Genomic DNA, 23393 nt, shown 5'->3' on the forward strand with positions numbered 1-23393 from the left:
TAGAAAATGCCTTTTTCTTGTCCGCAATTGCGGAAAAGAATAGCACATGTTCTATTTTTTTGCGGAACGGAAGTGCGGATGCGGACAGCACATTACGGCCTCATTGAAAATTAATAGGTCTGCATCTGTTCCGCAAAATTGCGGAACGGATGTAGACCCATTTTGTAGACGTGTAAATGGACCCTTATTCAATACTCTTTTCTTGGGTCTCCTTGGGTCTACATTGTCTACTCATTGGAGCAGCCAGTCAAGAGCCATCTAAAAAGTAACCCATTGGGGAGGGGGAAAATGAAAAAGCAGCTTGGGCCCGGGCCCGGAGTGAAGGCCAACCACCATACCCTGAAAGTTGAGTTCCGTGGTCAGCATGGTAGTTCCCAAGCAGCAGTTTTCAAGAGCTTCCAGGAACACACGGTAGGCGTTTTTGAGAAACGTTTTCTACGTGTAGTTTTTGCTTGAATGATTTCTGCATATAGTAGGTTCAAATTAGTACGGCCAGATAGAACTAATAGCTTCGGTACTGTTAGTGCAGGCCGGCAATTGTGTGTGACTGTGCAGAAATGTCATCGACCCGCTTATTCTGGAGTATAGATTTCCGGTACTATAATGACATCAATGTCTATCATTTTATCCACAGTCATTACATATTTATATTCCTTTTCTGTTTAGGTCATTACTTATTGCTGAGCTTGAAAAAGAAGAAAAAGAGAAGGACTGGTACTATGCCCAGTTACAGAACCTCACCAAAAGAATCGATGGCCTCCCTCTTACTGAAAACGTGAGTGTCAGCAAATGGGGTTTAGTTCAAATAGCTTGAAATGCAAACAAGCATTTTTTTTTTCTATTCTCAAAAGATAAAGCCTATTTTACAGTGTATATATAACTAGTCTATTATATATACGTTTGGTCTATTGTATATTGTGTGTCGGGTCGCTATTGTTGAATGTCCTATTTAACTAAAGCTGGCCATATACTTTAGATAGCCGACAGCTATCTTGAACCCCCCCCCCCCCACCATACACATGCATGCTCTGCTTGGTCGAGAGTACATGTGCTGTGAATAGGGAGAAGACAGTGAGAGTCGCTGCTCTAGGGTTGTCCAATGCACAGTGGTGCGGAGTTTTGCTAAATATGGTGCTATATGGAAAGCTTGATAAGGATAGAAAATGTAATAAATGAAATATCAGTCAGACCATAGTCAGAATGTTTTTTCCAGGTATTAATAGGGTGTTAGGGTGTATTCACACGTTAGGGTGTATTCACACGTTGCAAAAATATCTGCTAGTGTCCCATACATGTAAATGGGTCATGCAGAAATCCACTCCACTTAGAGGAATAGAGTTGATTTTTAGTCACAGCCATTTCTACAACAAATCTGCCTTTTGTGAACAGACCCTTAGGCCAGTTGCATAGGTTTCTATACTAAAAATTTATACCAAAACATATCACCATAGTTTATCTATCCTGCAAGTTGATCCAGAGGAAGGCAAAAAAAAAACACCTCTGAGGTAGAAGCCAATTTTCTTCACTTTAGGGGATAAAAATTCCTTCCCGACTCCAATCAGGCAATCAGATTAACTCTGGATCAACGACCCCTCTCTAGTAACTATAACCTGTAATATTATTACCCTCCAGAAATACATCCAGGCCCCTCTTGAATTCCTTTATTGTACTCACCATCACCACCTCCTCAGGCAGAGAGTTCCATAGTCTCACTGCTCTTACCGTAAAGAACCCTTTTCTATGTTTGTGTACAAACCTTCTTTCCTCCAGACGCAGAGGATGTCCCCTCGTCACAGTCCTGGGGATAAATAGCTGATGGGATAGATCTCTGTACTGACCCCTGATATATGTATACATAGTTATTAGATCTCCCCTCAGTCGTCTTTTTTCTAAGGCCTTATGCACACGACAGTTGTGTGTTTTGCGGTCCGCAAACCGCGGATCCACAAAACACGGAGTCCGTGTGTGTTCCGCAATTTGCTGAACAGCACAGACAGCAATTAATAGAACTGCCTTTTCTTGTCCGCAAAACGCGGACAAGAATAGGACAGGTTATATATTTTTTACGGACCACTGAACGGAGCAATGGATGCGGACAGCACACAGAGTGCTGTCTGCATCTTTTGCAGCCCCATTGCAGTGAATGGGTCCGGATCCGAGCTGCCAAAACTGAGGCTCGGGTGCGGACCGAAACAACGGCAGTGTGCATGAGGCCTAAAGTGAATAACCCTAATGTTGATAATCTTTCAGGATACTGTAGTCCCCCCATTCCACTTTATTACTTTAGTTGCCCTCCTCTGGACCCTCTCCAGCTCTGCTATGTCTGCCTTGTTCACAAGAGCCCAGAACTGTACACAGTACTCCATGTGTGGTCTGACTAGTGATATGTAAAGTGGCAGGACTATGATCTCATCACAGGCATCTATGCCCCCTTTGATGCACCCCTAAAAGTGCAAACATTTTGTCAAATTTTATGACTGTCCATGTTTTTTCCTGTGTGGAAAGTGCAGTATCCCTTTATTTTTCCATGTAACAGATCCATGTTTTTTAAAGGGTCTCACTGATGCACCCCTTGTCCAAAAAAGTCAACCATTCAGCAAACCACAGGTCACCCAATCCATACTCCACCACTTTTGTATATTTACCTTGTTTCCAGGTTTAAAAAAAAAAGGAATTCCTCATAAAAATGACACCAGTTTGCATGCATTTTGGGAATATATTCCCAAATGGAAACGTGTGAAAGCACCCTTAATGTATTATCTTCAGGTGAAAATATGTAAGAAACAACTTTCTGGCCCTACGTTATATTTATGAAGCCCCCAGACTTCTTTTTTAAAAATGTGTGAAAAAAACCCTGCTCTCTGTGCAACATATTTATCAAGCTTTCTGCAGCATTTGTGTGTCAGTGTCATTTGTGAACAGCCTGCGTGATGAACATGGTGCACGTTACTGAGACTGGTGGGCCGTTTGTTTCTCTAGTGTATTGAGGCAATATTGTTCTGATGCTTTATGGTTGTGGTTAAAGGGGTTCTCCAGGGATGATTTAAAATGGCCGCCACCAACCTGTTCTTTAGGGTCCATTCATGGGTCCGCATCCGTTCCGCAATTTTGTGGAACAGGTGCGGACCCATTCTTTTTCAATGGAGCCGGAATGTGCTGTCTGCATTCACATTTGCAGATCCGCACTTCCATTCTGCAAAAAAATAGAACATGTCCTATCCTTGTCCACAATTGCGGACAAGAAAAGGCAGTGTTGGCGATGTGCAGTCCGCAAAATGCGGCTCAAAACACATACGGACGTGTGAATGGACCCTAAATGTGAGCCTTCAGAGCTGCCGGGGGGGCGGCACCTGCATAGACTACATATTGGTGAGCTTTCCTGTCAGGCTGCTCAGCCATAATGACATATCGTAGGCAGGATCACATAATTTCCATCTGTTGTACAGCAGTGTAATGTGTAGTGAGGCCCCCGCACCCACCTAGACAACTCTGCAAGTGGAGGCAACCAGTCCTGCTCATATACTAGGACAGTTTGCTGGCAGCCATTTTGAATTCATCTCGTGTACATCAAGGTCCTTACATCAGTCTGGTTTTATATTACTATGAAAATAGTATACATGCAGCTCCCATATTTAACTGCATGGGTGCCTTAGCACTGGTACTTGTGGTGCTGGCGTCGAATCCGAACAACATCTGCATGGAGTTTGTATGTTGTCCCCGTGTTTTCTTGGGTTTACTCCGAGTACTCAGTTTCCTCCCTCAGTCCAAAGACATACTGACATAATGGGAACTTAGATTGTAAGCGTGATTATAATGTCTGTAAAGCGCTGCAGAATATGTCGGTGCTATATAAGCATTTATCATAAATACAATGCTCCTTCCACATAAACCTCATCAGTATAGCGCACCTATATGAGAAGAAGCGTTATGTCGTAATTACATTAAACGTTTCATACTTTTTTGTGGCCTTTAGTTCTCTATACAAACTGACATGACCAGAAGACAGTTAGAATTTGAGGCCAGGCAGATTAGAGCTGCTATGGAGGAGCAATTGGGGACCTGTCAGGACATGGAGAAACGAGCACAGGTATGTCATTTTTAAATGTATCCTATGTAAAATCTACTGTTAGTCCTTGTTCAGATGCATTGGGATTGCTGTGGGTTTGCACTGCAGAATCCGCACCACAGTTGTGGATTTTCACCTTTGCGACTGCATATGGTGAAATCCACGACAAAACCTGCATGCCACATATATGCAGCCTTTGTTCAGATTAAGCATGGATTTTCTGAAACTATCTGCCATGTCTGGACTTACATCTGCGCTTTGTACCAGTTTGATTTGGTTAAACTTTAAAGGGGTATTCTCATCTCAGACAGTGGGGTCATATCGCTAGGATATGCTCCCATCATCTGATAGGTGCGGGTCCCAGTGGTGGACAACAAGAATGGAGCCCTGCAATGAGAACGGAACCCCCGAAAGTGTTGGAGGGCGCATTGCACATGCGCAACCGCCCTCCATTCATTTCTATGGGGCCACCGAAAATCGCCGCGCACTGGCTCATCTATGAAATGAATAGAAATGAATGAGAGCGATGGTATGCTCCTATTCACTTCTATGGTGAGAGCACTTGGTGGTGGCCGGACCCAGGGAAATCCGGGGTTTTCCAGTCACCACCTTCCCCACTCCATTCTCGATATAGGTGCGAGTCCCAGCACTGGGACCCGCACCTATCAGACAATTGGGGACATATCCTAGCGATATGCCCCCGTTGTCTCAGATGAGAATACCCCTTTAATTTGTATTTTTAGCCATAGGTAGTTGAATGAAGCAAATCAAAAGACATATCTGTGTAAAACAACATTTTCCAATGGTATGTCCAGCGAACATGTTGTTTTTACTATATTTTTTTTAACATACTGGTCACTGGCTACCAGTTTGCTTTCAGAACAGAACACTGGTTGAGGACAAGTATATTGCAGTTTTTTGTTCTCCATTTCAAGTATGAGTCACTACGCGCAGCTCAGTTTATGTCCACGGTAAAAAAATCTCAATAGATAACGTTTCGGATTTGTTTTTTATGCAGCTGAGAGTTACTCGAATTCAGCAAATTGAAAAGGAGCTATTCCGGATGCGGCAGATGCTACAGACCCAGAATGTAGAATCTGAGGTTAGTGAATTATGTTATGTATGTGTTTTACATCCATATGTATAGAGTCCTGGTAGCTAAGGCTACTTTCACACTAGCGTTGTTTTAATCCGGCGTTCAATTCCGACACCGGAACTGCCCGCCGGATCCGGAAAAACGTGTGAAAACGGATTACATTTGAATCCTGATCAGGATTTTGATCACAATGAAAAAATGCATTGGAAAAAACGGATCCGCCATTTATGGACTAACTTTTTTTTCCACATTTTTCGGGTTTAACATGCAAAAGCCGGATCCGTTTTGACTGAACACACAGTGCCAGATCCGGCGTTAATGCAAGTCAATGGGAAAAAGGCCTGATCCGGCGTTCAGTCAAAGTGTTCAGGCTTTTTGGCCGGAGGTAAAAATACTGCATGCTACGTTTTTCTGAAAAGCCTGATCAGTCAAAAAGACTGAACTGAAGACATCCTGATGCATCCTGAAGGACTGACTCTCCATTCAGAATGCATGGGGATAAAACTGATCAGTTCTTTTCCGGATTTGAGCCCATAGGACGGAACTCAGTGCCGGAAAAGAAAAACGCTAGTGTGAAAGTACCCTAAGAAGACAATTTAGCAAAATTGGAATGGCTGCTTTATATTTGTCTGTTTCTTGAACAGGTAATTAGGGTTGTCATGATACCAAAATTTAGATTCAATTTAGATACCATAAAAAAGTATTGTGATACTCGATACCACGCGAAAAAAATAAAACGCCAAAAAAGCTGCGTGCATTCCGCATTTTATAGAAAGTCCGGCCCATAATAGAACAGTCCTATCCTATTTTTGGAGGGACATGGTGACAAAAAAAAATGGCGAACCACGCATTTTTTTTTTTGTTACGGCGTTCACCGCATAGGAGATTTTTTTCAAATATTTTAATAGTTTGCACTTTTTTGGGTGTGGAGATATGTAATCTGTTTAAATCGTTAAATAGTAAGACCCGGTATTGTATCGATCCGGGTCTAAAAGTATCGAAACTTCGATACTGGTGCAACTCTACAAGTAATATATCATAATCTCAAAAGCAAATTATCTTTCATGCTGCCTCTGTAAGGGTGCGTTCACACTGCATTTGCCGTTTCTCAGGGCTATGCTACTGTATAGGCATCAGTATATGCACGGTACTTCATTTTTTATAGGGTACCACTGTATGGAATGTAATTTTCAACTATGCTGTTCAATACAGCAAAAAATTTAATTGGTTTACCAATGTATACTAGCCAAGGGAGGCCAATAGGATACTTTTTGGCCTCTGGGAGTATACTGCTCACTTCACGCACCTAACCTACTCTGCAAACACCCATGTGAATGCATCCTTATATGTAATATACCGTGGTGCTTTATTTAGAATTATTGCTTTGGATTTTCTAAAACCTGAACATGGGTATTGAACACAGAAGGCACACCTTCCGGAAATCCTGCATAAGTTTACGTCTTTATTGTTGCCGCACAACATTGAAACCCTTTGCATGTCATTAAAGTATTCACTCCTGTAATAAACAAAGGAAAATATATAAAACCAAATTTGGGGTTAAAATGATCTGTCATCAGACTATGTCCTATCCCCTGTGTAAGGGCAGGATAGTATAAGCACAAGTCTTCACCCCCTATTTGCCGAAATGGCACAAAAAATATTGCAGCGATCAGAGAATACACCGGACACATCATTATCATTACATTATAGGAACAGAAAAGCGATTAAAAAAAAATTGAGCTACGTCTAGGCCTTGTGACAAATGAACATGACGTCACTGGCCTAGGAACGGGCCTGTATGCTCACAGAGCGCTATGGTCTCTTCCAACAGCTGATCTTTGTGAGTTCCATGATTTGGGCCCCACCGATCTGAAATTGGTGACCTAGCCTGCATTTTTTTTGTCCGGCCGCCTCTCGGCATGTTTTCCGTGCCGCGGCCTGATCTCCGGACGGTCCCCATTATAGTGAATGGGGCCTGGCGGACTTCTGGCAGCACACGTTTGCAAACAGTAGTACGGATCCGGAAGGCTGTTTCCCGCTGCCAGAACAGCCTGCCGGAAAAGCTTACCGCGAGTGTGAAAGTAGCCTAAAGGCCCCCTATCGTTCACACGAACGATACGGATTGGATCAGGGTGCGTTCAGCAAAACTCGCACCATTTTGCAAGCAAGTTCAGTCAGTTTTGTCTGCGATTGCATTTTTCTTTTTTTCCGTGCGGCCGATGCGTTTTTTTACGTGCATAATAAAAAACTGAAGGTTTGCAAAACAACATCTCTTAGCAACCATCAGTGAAAAACGCATTGTATCCAGACTTGCTTGCGGATGCGATGCGTTTTTCACTGAAGCCCCATTCACTTCTATGGGGCCAGGGCTGCGTGAAAAACGCAGAATATAGAACAGGATGTGTTTTTCACACAACGCAGAACTGATGCGTGAAAAAAACCGCTCATGTACACAGACCCATTGAAATGAATGTGTCAGGATTCAGTGCGGGTGCTATGCGTTCGTGTCATGCATTGCACCCGCGCGGGGAAACTCGCATGTGTGAAAGGGGCCTAAGACTGGTATCTCTAATAAACGTATCTGCAGCAGGGGTAACTCTTGGTCTTTCCTGTGGCGGTCCTCAGAGCATTTGATGGTTTTCATGTCTGCACTTGAGGATATCTTCAAAGTTCTGGAAATTTTCTAGGTTGACCTTCAGGTCTTAAAGAAATGTTGGATTGTCGTTTCTCTTTACTTAATTGAGTGCTTCTGGCCATAATGTGGGTTAGAACAGTAGTAGAATAGGGTTAAACACTGTACAGGAGCTATGTACCAGCCCTGCCTCTGCACAACACAACTGATGGCCTCAAACACTTTTTGAAGGCAAGAAATTCCATTAACTCTTGACAAGAAATACCTGGTAACTGAAAAACATTCCGGGTGACTACCTCATGTGCCAAGAGTGTGCCAACTGTCATCAATGCAATAAGTCTACTTTGAAGAATCTAAAACATTAAAAACTTGTGTCCAAACTTTTGACTGGTACTGTGTGCAGGACACAAACTGTGACAACGGATCCCGTTGACTATAATAGGATCCGTCAGTTTTCCATGTTCCTGACAGACAAAACATAGCTGCATGCAGCAGTAATTTCTCCTGCTTTTTTGACGGAATCTGCAGTGGAACCTAGCCTTACTATAAGGCTAGGTCTACACAACGACATGTGTTGCGCGACACACAGGGCACAACTACACTGCAACATGTGTTGCGCAACATTTTGTCGCATCAATGTCACGCGACAATTTTTATAATGATAGTCTATGGTGTTGCACTGCGACGCGACAGTTGCAGAAAAATCCATTGTCGCAGGGCGACACCATAGACTATCATTATAAAAATGGTCAAATCAACAAATGTCGTCGTGTAGACCTAGCCTAAGGCTGCATGAGGCGTCTTATTCAGCTGTTTGCTGTTTTTTTTTTTTTTTTTACAAAATGCAGTGGTGTGACTGACCCCCGAGACCACATACATCAGCCACTGCTTGTACTGAAAGCAGATATATGCAGAGCATAAGTATTATGCAGAGCATCCATGGGGCCCATTTTGCGCATATACTTTTAGGGAAATCCTCTGTACCTAGCTCATGGCCAAAGGGGCATTGCCTAAGATGAGCCAACATTGTCACAAACTATGCCAACCAATAGTTGGTATAAAGTTAGCCAAGTGTGTAGCCTTACTGCAGATTCATCATCCAGCATATGGGCCCTGTGATAAAACGGGTGTACATCTAGACATTCTCTAATGAGGCAAAAAATTCTGTCACCCAAGCTTAACTATTATAAATCATTATTTAATGATATTTAATAGTTCAGCTTGGGCGCCCAAATTTTTGCCTTTATTAGAGAAGTACTGAACCTGCGTCAAATCGGCGTTTCCTGGACACCAAGCACAGACACGGTATACGGACATGCTATCATGCTTCCTAGGGTTACACCATCTACAGCAGGGATCGGCAACCTTTTTCACTCCAGCTGTTCTGAAACCACAAATCCTACTTTTACTTCTATGGGAGTTACAGAAACGGCTGAGCAAGTGTGCATGCTGGGAGTTGTAGTTTCACAACCGAAGGTTGCTGAAGCCAGTTTATTAATCTTGGCCCAGGAAGCAGCTACCGCGTGTACAGGGAAGCTGTCAGATCAAAGGGAATGTGTCATCAGAAAATGGCCTATTGTTTAAAGGACAAATGTCAGCGGATTTGTAGCTATGACACTGGCTGACCTGTTACATGTATGGTTGACAACTTGAAGACATCTGTGTTGGTCCCATGTTCATATGTGTTCATATTGCTGAGACAAATGATGTTTTAATATAGGCAGATGAGTCGTTAGGAGCAACGGGGGCGTTGCCGTTACACTTAGATGCTTAGCGCCCTCTGCACTTTGATTCACAGGGCCAGGCAGTGAAAATGTGATTGCGCCTGCCTGGCCCTAACTTCTAAAGTCTCACACTGTGACGTGCGCAACAGTATACGGCACAGGAGCAGTACAGTAGGAGTAACGTTAACGCCCCTGTTACTCCTAGATGCTCATTTGCATATATTAAACCAGTAAAAAGAAATTCAAACAGTGATACAATTCTGAATGCACCGGATTTATTAAGAGTCTTGTGCCTTTCAGTAAATCAGATGGAATTCTCGCCATCTACCATTGGTGCAGAAGATGGCATTATTGGTTAATGTGCTCTAGAATTTATTACTAGATCCTGTGAGCTTACACGGAGTCGTTTTATGTCTGGTTATGTGTGCTAACAATAATTATATTAGTTTTCTGTCCCCAGAACCCATTGCATGGAGGACTGCAGTCAGCTTTGTGTATAGGTGGCAGCGAGCAGATGTTGAGGCTTATTGTGTGCTTTGGATAAATACCATGTAATGACGCCACTTTCTTCCTGGCACAGTACTCTTTAGCTGCTTCCGTTGTGCCCGCCTCGTGCCTTTGACATTTTGAATAATGCTAATTCGGTTTCTAAATTTGGATGTATAATGAGAGCTTTATTAAATCACATACCAAATCAAGCGGCCTTGAGGAATGCTAGTTTATTCTGCTTTTATCCTGTAGCTTGTGGCACTAAGCTGCCAAAACGCGCTAACGTTCTCTCCGTGTGGTCCGAAATGATGTCACATGCCTTTTTTTTTATCCAAAGACTCCTTTATATATAGCCTGCAAGTGTATCACTCTATTTTCTGAACATGATTATGGGGGCAGTCATCTTGCCTGAGCTGTTCTTTACAGCAGCCGTAATAGGCCATAGACCTAATGAAGAGGAGGGGGCCTCGTTGACGTCTTTGGGAGAGTCTTCTAGACATGATCTGTGCGGAGGTCAGAACGCAGTAGATAAGCTGTGATATCACCAATTCTGAATGGTGGATCCTGTGTTATCTGTATGTATAGGTGATATCTGTCATTCTAATCTTGTCTGCTGAAAAGTGAATAGTGTATAGACCAAGTAGTGGCCAGTGCCAAAACTGCAGGATTTTTTTTTTTTTAATAGATATTGACAAGGAAAATAAAAAAATAGCATAAAAAAATAAATTTATTTAACATAAAAATATAGCTTTGGTCATTTTCTCACAACACTTTCCCTTTAACTTTCTTCTTTGTATGGACAGCAGACAGTCTCAGCTCTGCAACCAGAGGGCCCCTCTTAGTAATGGGCCCTTTACACAGGCTGAGAAAATAATAGATCATTGCTAACGAGCATTAACAGTAACACTCGTTAGTGATCATCTGGCGATGAATTGGATCTTTTGTGCTAACACAAAAATCCTCGTTACCCGACAGCAGATCGTGCTGTTTAAACACCGATTAGGGCTAATGCGCACAACTGTATGTATTTTGCGGAACGGAACAGCTGGCCCCTAATAGAACAGTCCTATTTTTTTCCGTAATGTGGACAATGATAGGAGATATTCTATTTACCTTATTTGATTTTTTGCGAAACGGACATACGGGGGTTGGGGAAATATTTATATGTAATTAACCAATATAATAATGCAAGAATAAGATGATTATTGAATAAAAAAGAAAAAAAAATATATATATATATATATATAATAACTATAATCAGGAATATAGTGTTAACATAGTTTTTTTTTTGTTGCTATTTTTCATCATGTTATTTCACTTTATATGACCTATTGATATGTTACCGTATATAATGAAATTCATGGATTTGTGGTAACTGTCTTATTTGAGACTTTGCTGCATGTCTAGATTATTCTCTTTAAAAAAAAAAAAAAAAAAACATGAACAGAGTTGAGAAAAAGACCTTAATCATCCGAACTTCTACAAAGCTATGAATACAGAATCAAACTAATATGAAAAGTTAGTCTAAAAATCTTCATCTACTTGCATATTATAAGTTATACCAGCAAGAATTAGTCTTTATGTAGAAAACTATGATTTAAATCAAGCCTTACTGACTAGTGATTTAAATCAAATCCACCCTGGAACGGACACAGAAAGAAAATGCGTTTGTGTGCATGGGTCCTCATCTGCAGTCATACATAAGAAGTGCAGATCACCATTTCTTTCCTCCTGCAGCCCCATTGCCCCCACTGTCAGCACTCAAAGCTGAGCTGAAATACACAGGGGAAGATTGAAAAATGAAAGGTGGAATCTGGTTGCTATGGGCAACTAAGAGACTTTTCCCTTTATACCAGAGCTTTGAAAAATGAAAGGTGGAATCTGATTGGTTGCTGTGGACAACTAAGGCAGTTTTGCCACGCTTTCATTCATAATGGAGATGACAATGTATTTCAATGCAGCGTTAAATGCGGGAGGAGCAATCTGGACTCCTTATCTGCAGTACTACTCATGTATTACTGGAGGTAATTGTCCAAGGTGCTGGTGACAGATTCCCTTTAATTAAGGTGTTCTGCTGGGTCCTAGAAACCCCTTCACACCAGCGCTGATCAGTTTGCTATATCATCAATCGGCGCTCGTTGCGGCCCTACATCGGGACATGTGAAGGCAATCGTCACATCACGTATTGGTGGAGATTATCTGAGAGGACAGTAGTAGGTCAGAGAAGCAGCGAGGGCAGTTAATGGTTATGATTGATAGGAAGAGGGATGCGAGCACACGTAATACGTGACTGATGTGTTCTGCTTTGGTCTTATTATACGCCACTAACAACTAAAGCCGGATTACCAAAACGGTTTATTAGCCGACCAGAGAGACGTCTGATCATTAGCCAGGGTTTGGTCTGCGCATTTCATTTGGATGTCGAATTTTTGCTAAGATGAGCAAATTGCTGTCATGCTGACAAAAGGCAGCTCTGCTATCCCCTATAACGAGACTTTCTCTCTTACCTCCTCCCCCTCGCACACTATCATCACAGGAAATACAGTGATCCAAAATGTTCTGATGGTCAGATAATTTATGCATGGCAATTATCTCAGCAATCTGTCAACCCAAGGCTACATGCACACGGCCGTTGTGTGTTTTGCGGTCCGCAAATTGCGGATCCGCAAAACACAGATGGCATCCGTGCGGAACGGCACAGACAGCCATTAATGTAACTGCCTATTCTTGTCCGCAAAACGGACAAAAATAGGACAGGTTATATTTTTTTTTTTGCGGACCACGGAACGAAGCAACGGATGCAGACAGCACACAAAGTGCTGTCAGTATCTTTTGCAGCCCCATTGAAGTGAATGGGTCCGCATCCGAGCCGCAAAAACTGCGGCTCGGATGCGGACCAAAACAACGGTCGTGTGCATGAGGCCTAAGGAAACACCCCCCCCCCCCCCCCCCCACATTGCTTTAATAGTGTGTGAATGATGTTGAGTATTTTATATTAATCGGTATAGGGTATTAAATGTATCTAATTGTAATGACATATTTTCAGGCAAAAAACATTAGTCTACTCCGTTCAGTCTGATGCTTTCTGAAATTGTACTTCATAATAGTTTTTAAATAAAATTACCACGGGCATGTTCTCTAATGTGATTTGACTGTCTTCTGGAGTACATAGCAAACAATTACCCTCGACTGAACAGTTGTGGCCTTGAAAGATGCATGAGGTCATGTGACGCTGCAGCAAAGACGGTGCCTTAGAGCGCGCTCAGTATCCCTGTGCCTGTGCTAGAGCTCAGCTGGTGGAGGATGGTTCCCCCTGTCTCGCAGCACATCCTTTGTCTAGCAGGGCTGTAATCCCCAGCCGGCACACGTCCTTTTCATCACAGCTTCACGCCTACGCTCACAGTCTGGACTGCCTAATCCTTGGTCCTTCTTCTCTAGGATGTTACAGAGCTTGGTCCAGGAGGCTTATGGACCAGCCTTGACCTGGTGCCTGGACAGTTTGGGGAGTCTGCGAGTTGTGGAGATTTGCTTTGTTGCACTGTTCTCCATGTAACTCCTATTCGCTCTTGCAGAGGCCACCGCAGAACAAGCATGAAGCTGGTACCCGGGATGCAGAGAAGCCTCTTGACGGACAAGGGACTTCAGACGTCGCCACAAGCAGCTCTGCTGGAAACGGCCAGGTGAAAGAAAATGTATATTACTCCTTGTAATGTTCCTAGATAGCGAATGCTGCACAGAGCTCAGGAATTAGCCTGACAAGCTGTCATTTCTCTGGGGCCAAACTGCTGATCGTTTTCTTTGTTCGGGCAGACTGCAGGTATTTTTTAGTTCTTTTTTTCCCAGTTACTGGAAGGTACGACGTCCATTAACAGGCTGGCTAATTTTGAGCAGATTAGGAAAGTAATTGGAGTCAGAGACTTGTCAGAGATGTATCCTCTCCATGGCCTGTTAATATGCTTTGGATCACTAAAGAAATGTTCCTGATATTGCCGTGGTATAAAGGGATTGCTTGTATTGGCTTAAAAAGTGTTGTGCGGCGTGCACGAAGAGTAATACAAAACGACAAATTAACAAGATTAATAATGAATTATAATGAAGCTGCCGGTTGTTTAATCATGTATACATATGTGCATGTCCACGCCTGGTGAAAGGGAAAAGGGGTTAGAACTGGTTGAATTGCTTTGAGATAAATGCAGCATATAAAAAAGAAAAAAAAAAACTCTTAAGAACCTGATATAGAATAAAAATAGATATTGAAACAGCATTTATTTTTTTAACACATTATCAGGGGGTGGGGTCTTTACAGGTCAACACTCCTGTGTAGTGTAGACTATGCTTATTACAGAAGGAGTATAGAAGATTGTAGCCCGTAAAACTGGTATGTAGCACTTTCTGGTGGACTGTGCATCAACAGTTCTAACCATTGCCATATGATGGTTTTCTCAATTGACTAACCCCTTCTTTAAAGTATGCCACCCCAGCCATCAGTTGACTGCGATGTTCTGCTACTGAAAATGGCAATCAGCTACCTTCACTGGTGGAAGGCTGCAGGAGGCCATGTATTTCACATGACGTGCCCACTGCAGGGAAGTGTACAGTAGTAAAGGATGGCCTCCACTTAGATGAACAGGTGACCATGTACATGGTTTGGCCCATACTATTATTATTCCCACACTGGGACTTTTAATTCTGAATTTTAAAATCTGTGATAGACTTGCACCAGAGACAAAGGAGAACATTTACTAAACACTGGAATTTTAGACTTTAGCCTTGGCAAGAAAAAAGTAAAAAGTTCACTAGAGTAAGATGCACCAAATTTATCAAGAGACATGCCTCTCAGTAAGGCCTCATGCACACGACCGTATGTATTTTGTGGTCCACAAAAAAAAATACGGATGACGTCCGTGTGCATTCCGTATTTTGCCAAACGGAACAGCTCTCCCCTAATAGCACAGTACTATCCTTGTCTGTAATGTAGACAATAATAGGACATGTTCTATTTTTTTGCGGAACGGAAATACGGAAACGGAATGCATACGAAAACTTCTGTGTTTTTTTCCATTGTAATGAATGGTTCTGTATACGGTCCGCAAAAAATAACGGAACGGACACGGAAAGAGAATGCGTTCATGTACATGAGGCCTAAATTTGTTGCATCTTGTACTGTCCAGGCACCAGAAACTGAAATGAAACAGTCTATGGGCTGGTGTAGATCTCGGTTATAATTTACACCAATTTTCTGGCGTAAATTATGTCAAACGTGTGGGGCTCTCCCCTTCCACTAAGGGCCAACACAAATTTGCTACTTCTGTATCCCAGCAATCTGCTGTACAGCTTTTTATTAAATCTGCCCCAAAATGCATTTTTTTTTTTACATTTTTTTTTTTTATTGTTTTTAATTAGACAACATACTGTGTGTCATTCACATATTTTGTGAGATTTACATCCTATGAGGCTAGGAAAGAAATATGCACAAATGACATCTTGGGCTAGGTTCACACCTTCCTTGGGTCATATATTTTGTCCAGGATTCTTTCCATTTTTCATTGTGCCAAATTCAAAGGCACCGTGTAGGCATGGGGAAACACCACTGCATAGGACAGGTGCCAAGCCAGCCACCCCATGCCCAGTGAGTATCTTGCATGGATCCTATTAATTAACCAAGACCTGTGCTGGATACTCTTTGGGTGTCAACTATCCGGTGGTGTGTTGTCAGATTGAAGGCAAAGTATGTCTGCACAACCCCTGTAATGCCTCATGCACATGTCCGTGAGATACCGGCCTGGATTCATGCTGAGTGTAGGAGCGCACGGCATCATTGGTTGCTATGACGCTGTGCGCTTTGTGCTGCCGCTGATGTACAGTAATATACTCGTATGATCTATACCAGTGTATTACAGTACAGCAGCGGCGGCACGAAGTGCACAGCGTCATAGCAACCAATGATGCCGTGCGCTACTGCACTCAGCAGGAATCCAGGCCGGTATCTCACGGTCCGTGTTCCACGGACGTGTGCATGAGGCTTAAGTCCTATATCAGTGTTTTATATGGCAAATACAGCATAGAGACTAAGAAATAGAAGTCAGGGCTGATACTTTTGAGACCTATTATATTATAGGTCCATTGCTTGAAACAGCAGTAACAGATCATATTACCCTCCTAACCACGGGCAGACTGGGAACTTAATGTGGCCCTGGAAAAACCTAAAAGTGGCCTCATGTTGTAGGCAGAAGGTGTGGCAACACAAGTCGGCAGAGCCAACAGAAGTAGGTGCGGGCTGCTATATTGTAGTGTAGCAAAATACCGCCCCAGTGTAGCACAAAATGCTGCCTCGACAGAAGTAAATGCCACACTGCAGAACAAAATACCGCGACCCTCGCATTATTCCACTGCATCACCGTCCTAAGGAAAGTGATTCAGCTGAGTTCAGCAGGGCACTTGCAGGTGTTTCCAGGTAGATAAGTACCTGATGCTCCTGACATTAATTAATGCTGAAAGCATCAGATCATTATGTACCTGTGCCGGCAGCAGTGAGGAGGATTCAGGCAGCCCCCTGGGCATTGGCCCACCGGGAAATAGGGTCTATGGCCAAGTCCGCTCCTGGTCCTAACTTTCAAGTACTGTTATTTGGATAAAGCAACAGGACAATTTCCAGTCTCCAGTTTTTGGTGTCTTTGCTCTTTGACACTTCCAAATGTTCTCTAAACTCAACGGCGGTAGTAATGATTGTCCTTCTATGTCTAAGTGCAGAAATGAATAGGAAAATATTACTGAAAATGTACTGTAAAGCATAAACCTTGTTTAATATCTTATGCACTAAACGGTTATTTTACCAAAATTGTTATAAAATATTTTGTATGAAGAACTTAGAAAAAAGTAGAAACTAATGTGCTTATTTAAAACTATACCTTTATTATTAACTGGGTTACAGAGCAAAAACCAGTTTGCTCAAGTGATATTCTATACGAGATAGATACTCTACACAATACTCCTACTATAGATAGGATAAACATTAGGTAGGACCAATAGAATCAATATTACCAAGGAAGGCTGGGGGTAGTTAGGTTGATCAATGGGAAAAATCTTTCCATAGATAACCTTTAGGTCTAGTATCCTGTGCACAGGGATATCCCCTGATGGTGGAGATATCCTGCCCCAGTACCTAGGTCTCTCTATTGCCCTAGTGAAGCCCTTCTCACAAACCTGGATCGGAAATAAATAAATCCAGAGGAAGACAAAGAACACATACAGATGTTATTATGTATAAACAAAAAAAAAAACAACGCGTTTCAACTGGACACGGCAGCTCATCAGGAGGTGATATAAAGTAAATAGACGTAGGGAGTAACAAAAATAGAAGGATATAAATAAAGATGGTACTTAGCTCCTATAGACAACCTGTTAAGCTGTATTGAAGAAGAAAACCTCTCATTTGGATGATTAATCGATCAGAGGGGGCCCCTTAGGCAGATACAGCAGGCATCTAGGAGGCTGGAGAACTATTTGAGGAAATTAGAGGAGATCCATATTTAGAAGATACAACCTTACAGAAATCCCCACCATTGTGCCGATGCATTTTGTATGTGAATAGTGTTTTGAAGCCAGATGGCTAGTGGCTAGAGCAATAGGGTCTTTCATGGGACATCTGGGGAATCTTCTGGTCCTTGAGTGCTGCAGGGGTGGAGAAGGTTAATCACTGCATGACTTAATGGATCGAGCTGTAATCCCTTCGATCCCCTGAGACAGAGGCCGTATGCTTCTATGTTTCTGGACCAGTGAATATTTTATGTTGTTGTGACTTGTGAGGAGGAACAAAAGGAGCACCCTCCATACTATGCCTTTTGTGCTTGGGTTCTGTTCTAACTGTATCTTTTGGAATTGCTGCTAAAACAATATGTAGAGGCTTAGATGTCTTTATCTATCGTGGATTATTTTTTTCAAGACTATATGATAATTGATGTATTGTCTAGAAACTAGTTAGATTCAGGTAAGTGCTCATCAGGCAATCCAGTAAGTCACCAGCATTTCATCTCATCATGTCTCCTCCAAAAATAAGTCAAACGCCGGTGGTTAAATGGGTTGTTCAGACCCTTAAAGTTTTTTTTACCTATAGCTTAAAATGCTATAAAATAAGTAACACTTGCCTTACTGACTCCCACAGATACCCTTCTGCTGCCTTCCAGGTTCCCCACTGGTCTCTGCATCCTGGCCTCCAAGGATGGCTGACCTCAGTGGTGTCTGCTACAACGTCATCAATGGAGGCCAGGATACCGAGATTGGAGGGGGACCTGGGAAGTGGCCGCATGGTAGCAATGGGGAATTAGTAAGGTGAACGTTACTCAGCTTGTTTTATAGCATTCTCAGCTTGAGGTAACACATTTCAAGGGGCTGGACAATTCTTCATAACTGTTACAAAGATTAGGTCCCTTTGCTAGCTGTAGGGTGACATTGATTAATGGCTTTCTGAAAAGAAGGGGGTGTTGAATATTGATTTCCTTTTTCTTCTATTCTTTTTCTTCTGTGCATTAGTCACAGTGGCTCAAACAAGTAAACACCATCTCTTTAAATTAAGTATATATTAAAATCTAGAGCTAAGCTTCTTAGCAATACTGTGGTTTGAAGATGGAACACAGGTAGCCTTAAATGGGTTGTGCGAGTTAAATACAAACTTGGGCAGCTGCTGTAAGTGGTCTTAAATAACAAAAGCAGCAATACTCCGCTGCCGCTCCTGTACCGCCAGCATCATTATAATGGCTGCGGCAGTGACATTCTCTGCATGCATGTCACTGTCAGTTGTGACATGTCCCTTAGGGCAGTGAGTGACTGCAGCGGTACACAGGATGACGAGCGGGAAGTCACATTTCCAGTCCAAAGCAGACCAGAACGAGGCAGCGGTGCGCCGGTGACTAATATGTGACTTTCGTTTTTTAGGCCCAACAGATTTGGGAACATAACTACAATTGCAGTGGTGGTCGGACAGCCCCTTTAATTTTCACTACTGTATCTTGCACGTTCATAGTTTTACAATAGTGTAATAAATGAAATGTAGAATGACACTTTCATGTAGAGCATCTTTCACAGGTCTTGCTTCAGATGAGTTCAATATTTAAAATTTCAGTTTCAATCCAGAGACCTCTCAATACCACGTAATGCAGCACACATTAGTTATATGGGTATAAAAATCTTTAAAGGGACTCTGTCACCACTTTCTAACCCCCCCTTTTAAAAGTATTGTTATCTCCATGGCGCCCCTGTGATTACAAAGGTGTTGTTAGAAGATAAATTCGCCGTCTCCTTTTGATAAAAAGAGCTTTTATCTAACCTGTCAATCTTCTTGATAAGGTGCCCAGGGCGTTTCTGTTGGTCTCAAGCTGCCGCCCGCCGCCGCCGCCGTTGGTGCCCAGCTCCTCCCCTGATGCTTTCAGCGCCGCCTGAATGTAATGAAATACGCCTCCGGCTCTCGCTCAGTGCCCCCTCCTCCTTTTCAAAGATCCCGCGCGTGCGCACAGGCCTGTGCCTGATGCGCCCGTGCGGACATTTACAATCAGCCTCATTGAGCGAAGTGCGCATGCGCGCACTTCGCTCAACCTCCTCATCAGACGAGCACTGCAGCCAGCCACAGCCTGGCTGGCTGCAGTGCTCGTCTGATGAGGAGGTTGAGCGAAGTGCGCGCATGCGCACTTCGCTCAATGAGGCTGATTGTAAATGTCCGCACGGGCGCATCAGGCACAGGCCTGTGCGCACGCGCGGGATCTTTGAAAAGGAGGAGGGGGCACTGAGCGAGAGCCGGAGGTGTATTTCATTACATTCAGGCGGCGCTGAAAGCATCAGGGGAGGAGCTGGGCACCAACGGCGGCGGCGGCGGGCGGCAGCTTGAGACCAACAGAAACGCCCTGGGCACCTTATCAAGAAGATTGACAGGTTAGATAAAAGCTCTTTTTATCAAAAGGAGACGGCGAATTTATCTTCTAACAACACCTTTGTAATCACAGGGGCGCCATGGAGATAACAATACTTTTAAAAGGGGGGGTTAGAAAGTGGTGACAGAGTCCCTTTAAGTATGTTGTTTGTGATACTTTTAACCTTTTAGTCCTTGAGTACTAAAGGGATAAAAGCAAAAAATCAAATGTTCAGATTCCTTTTTCCCATGACCGTAGATGACCGCTTGTCAGAATGCAATGCCACGCTGTAAGAATGGCTGCTTGGATGGACAGCGGACAAGTGAACTGTTGTAAGCGGAGACCTCTTCATAGGTACCTGGCTTGTGCGTTGCTGAAATCTACTAGAGTTGAGCAGAATGCACTAGTTGATTTAATTAGGAATGAAGACATTTGAAAGTGCCCTTGATTCACATTCTGCTGCGTTTGTATTGATAGGGAAGCGCAACTCGTGGGGATCATGATACGGCCAGTGTTATGAGCTCAAACAGTACCTACTCCGTCCCACGAAGGCTGAACAGTCATCTCGGTACCAAGGTAAATGGACAATGCATCACTGCCTTTTCCAGTGTTAACACACAGCTGAGAATTGAATTCCTTTTTTTTTTTTTGTATGTAAGACTGTGTTCATGTTGTCAGATTTCTTTTTTTCTAGTCCTTTAAAAAAAACTTAGGTTAACCTCCCCACTGATTTTAGTGGGTTTTCTATGCTTTAAATTGGAGTCAGTAAGCTTCTGTACCGTCTGATGCCAGTGTGAACGGTAAATTGATATCAAATGAATCAACTAGGTAAACATATAGAACATCCAACAATAGGAGAAATTTCCAGGCTAACTGGTGTTTAGAAAAAAAAAAAAACAACTTAGGCCTCTTTCACACTTGCGTTGTCCGGATCCGGCGTGTACTCCACTTGCCGGAATTACACGCCGGATCCGGAAAAACGCAAGTGTACTGAAAGCATTTGAAGACGGAACCGTCTTCCAAATGCGTTCAGTGTTACTATGGCACCCAGGACGCTATTAAAGTCCTGGTTGCCATAGTAGGAGCGGGGGAGCGGTATACTTACAGTCCGTGCGGCTCCCCGGGCGCTCCAGAATGACGTCAGGGCGCCCCATGCGCATGGATGACGTGATCCATGCGATCACATGATCCATGCGCTTGGGGCGCCCTGACGTCACTCTGGAGCGCCCGGGTAGCCGCACGGACGGTAAGTACACTGCTCCCCCGCTCCCCGCTACACTTTACCATGGCTGCCAGGACTTTAGCGTCCCGGCAGCCATGGTAACCATTCAGAAAAAGCTAAATGTCGGGTCCGGCAATGCGCCGAAACGACGTTTAGCTTAAGGCCGGATCCGGATCAATGCCTTTCAATGGGCATTAATTCCGGATCCGGCCTTGCGGCAAGTGTTCCGGATTTTTGGCCGGAGCAAAAAGCGCAGCATGCTGCGGTATTTTCTCCGGCCAAAAAACGTTCCGTTCCGGAACTGAAGACATCCTGATGCATCCTGAACGGATTTCTCTCCATTCAGAATGCATTAGGATAATCCTGATCAGGATTCTTCCGGCATAGAGCCCCGACGACGGAACTCTATGCCGGAAGACAAGAACGCAAGTGTGAAAGAGCCCTTAGGGTACTTTCACACTTGCGGCAGAGGATTCCGGTAGGCAGTTCCGTCGCCGGAACTGCCTGCCGGATGCGTATCCGCCTGACAAATGCATTGAAATACCGGATCCGTCTCTCTGGGAGCATCCGGAAAAAACGGATCCGGTATTTAGTTTTTTCGCAGATTTAAAGGTCTGCGAAGAACGGATCCGTTTTGCCGGAACACTTTCTATGGAAATTAATGCCAGATCTCGCATTCCGGTAAGTGTTCAGGATTTTTGGCCGGAGAGAAAACTGCAGCATGCTCTCCGTTCAGAATGCATTAGGATAAAACTGATCAGTTCTTTTCCGGTATTGAGCCCCAAGGAAGGAACTCAATGCCGGAAAAGAAAAATGCTAGTGTGAAAGTACCCTTACCAGAGAGCAGTAATCCATCTGAGGCCTGAACTGTAGTGCCTGTACAGCTCTGCTATGTTGTACCTAGAGACCATTCTAAAAGTGATGACTGACTGTCTGTAACCAAAATTTGTAACTATGGATAACATTGACCTGTGTGATAGTTTGAATTTGAATTCTCATATGGATCATAGGGTGGGCGAAGGTTACATTTATAGTAAGCAGTAATGATGAAAGACAGATGTGAAGCCTAAACTACAGCAGGTTCTGTGCTCACTTGCCTTGTTTGTTCTTCTTTGACATTCTGAAATATAAAGTAACATGGAGAAAATGTGCTTCTAGGTGGAGATGGTATATTCTCTTCTGTCAATGCTTGGCACTCATGACAAGGATGACATGTCTCGCACTCTACTAGCCATGTCAAGCTCCCAAGATAGTTGTATTGCCATGCGTCAGTCCGGATGTCTACCTCTACTTATCCAGTTATTACATGGTAATGATAAAGATTCAGTGTTGCTGGGAAACTCCCGTGGAAGTAAGGAAGCCCGTGCCAGAGCAAGCGCAGCTCTTCATAATATCATACACTCTCAACCTGATGACAAGAGGGGGAGAAGAGAAATCCGAGTCCTGCATCTCCTTGAACAAATCCGAGCCTACTGTGAAACATGTTGGGAATGGCAAGAGGCGCACGAACAGGGAATGGACCAGGACAAAAATCCAAGTATGACCGAATTTGAATAACATGTATTGCTGCTGTTGTACACACAGTGATATGATGGATAATGACAGCTTTTTATTAAATAACACCGAATTTGTGTCTTTCCAAATACTGACTTCTAAGAGTTGAGAGGATGACAACTAGAGGGTAGTCAGTGATTGTGATGGCAGCGTAAGATGCTGGGCGCTGCAGTCTTTGAGAGCGAAGTCTGCAGAGATCAGATAATTGGTCGACGGAGAGTGAGATGCAGTTGGCCACATATGGTTAGTTCAAAGTATGCTGTTTCTTTTTTTAGGCTTCATACACACTTTTCTGTATTTCGGCTCACAAACAGATCCACAAAATACGGACAACTTCCATGTGCATTCTGCATTTTTCACACTCCATCAGAAAACTATTCTCGTCCGCAGGACAAGAATAGGAAATGTTCTATAATTTTTGCAAAGGTTACATGGATCCACAAAAAATATTGATGTGTTCATGGCCCCATAGAAATGAACGGGTCAGTGTGCTATCCTCAAAAACAATGTGGATGGCACACAATAAAAAAAATACGGTTGTATGCATGAAGTCTATACTCCCTATATTCTGCCTTCCACCTAGAAATGACGAAAGCAACAAATTGTTGAGATTGAAAATACAAGTGGTTCCTCAGCATATGAACTAATGTATAGTGATGACCCACTTCAGTATGTAATTATGGGGTCATTTATCAAACTGGTGTAAAGTAG

General features: G+C 43.2%; 1 protein-coding gene across 2 annotated transcripts in view; it reads left to right on the forward strand.

Annotated features, from left to right (window-relative positions):
* Positions 1–23393, forward strand: part of APC (APC regulator of WNT signaling pathway) — a 131086-nt gene that overhangs the window by 94477 nt on the left and 13216 nt on the right. Inside the window, exons 6-11 of one of the 2 annotated variants that reach the window (XM_040421624.1) lie at positions 667–775; positions 3974–4087; positions 5085–5168; positions 13580–13687; positions 20384–20482; positions 22287–22665. In XM_040421624.1, coding sequence (XP_040277558.1) covers positions 667–775; positions 3974–4087; positions 5085–5168; positions 13580–13687; positions 20384–20482; positions 22287–22665 — 893 coding nt within the window. The remainder of the gene's footprint in view (positions 1–666; positions 776–3973; positions 4088–5084; positions 5169–13579; positions 13688–20383; positions 20483–22286; positions 22666–23393) is intronic. The other variant, XM_040421625.1, reaches the window with a different exon arrangement.

The sequence above is a fragment of the Bufo bufo genome, chromosome 2, assembly GCF_905171765.1.
Source record: "Bufo bufo chromosome 2, aBufBuf1.1, whole genome shotgun sequence".
Taxonomy (NCBI): Eukaryota; Metazoa; Chordata; class Amphibia; order Anura; family Bufonidae; genus Bufo; species Bufo bufo.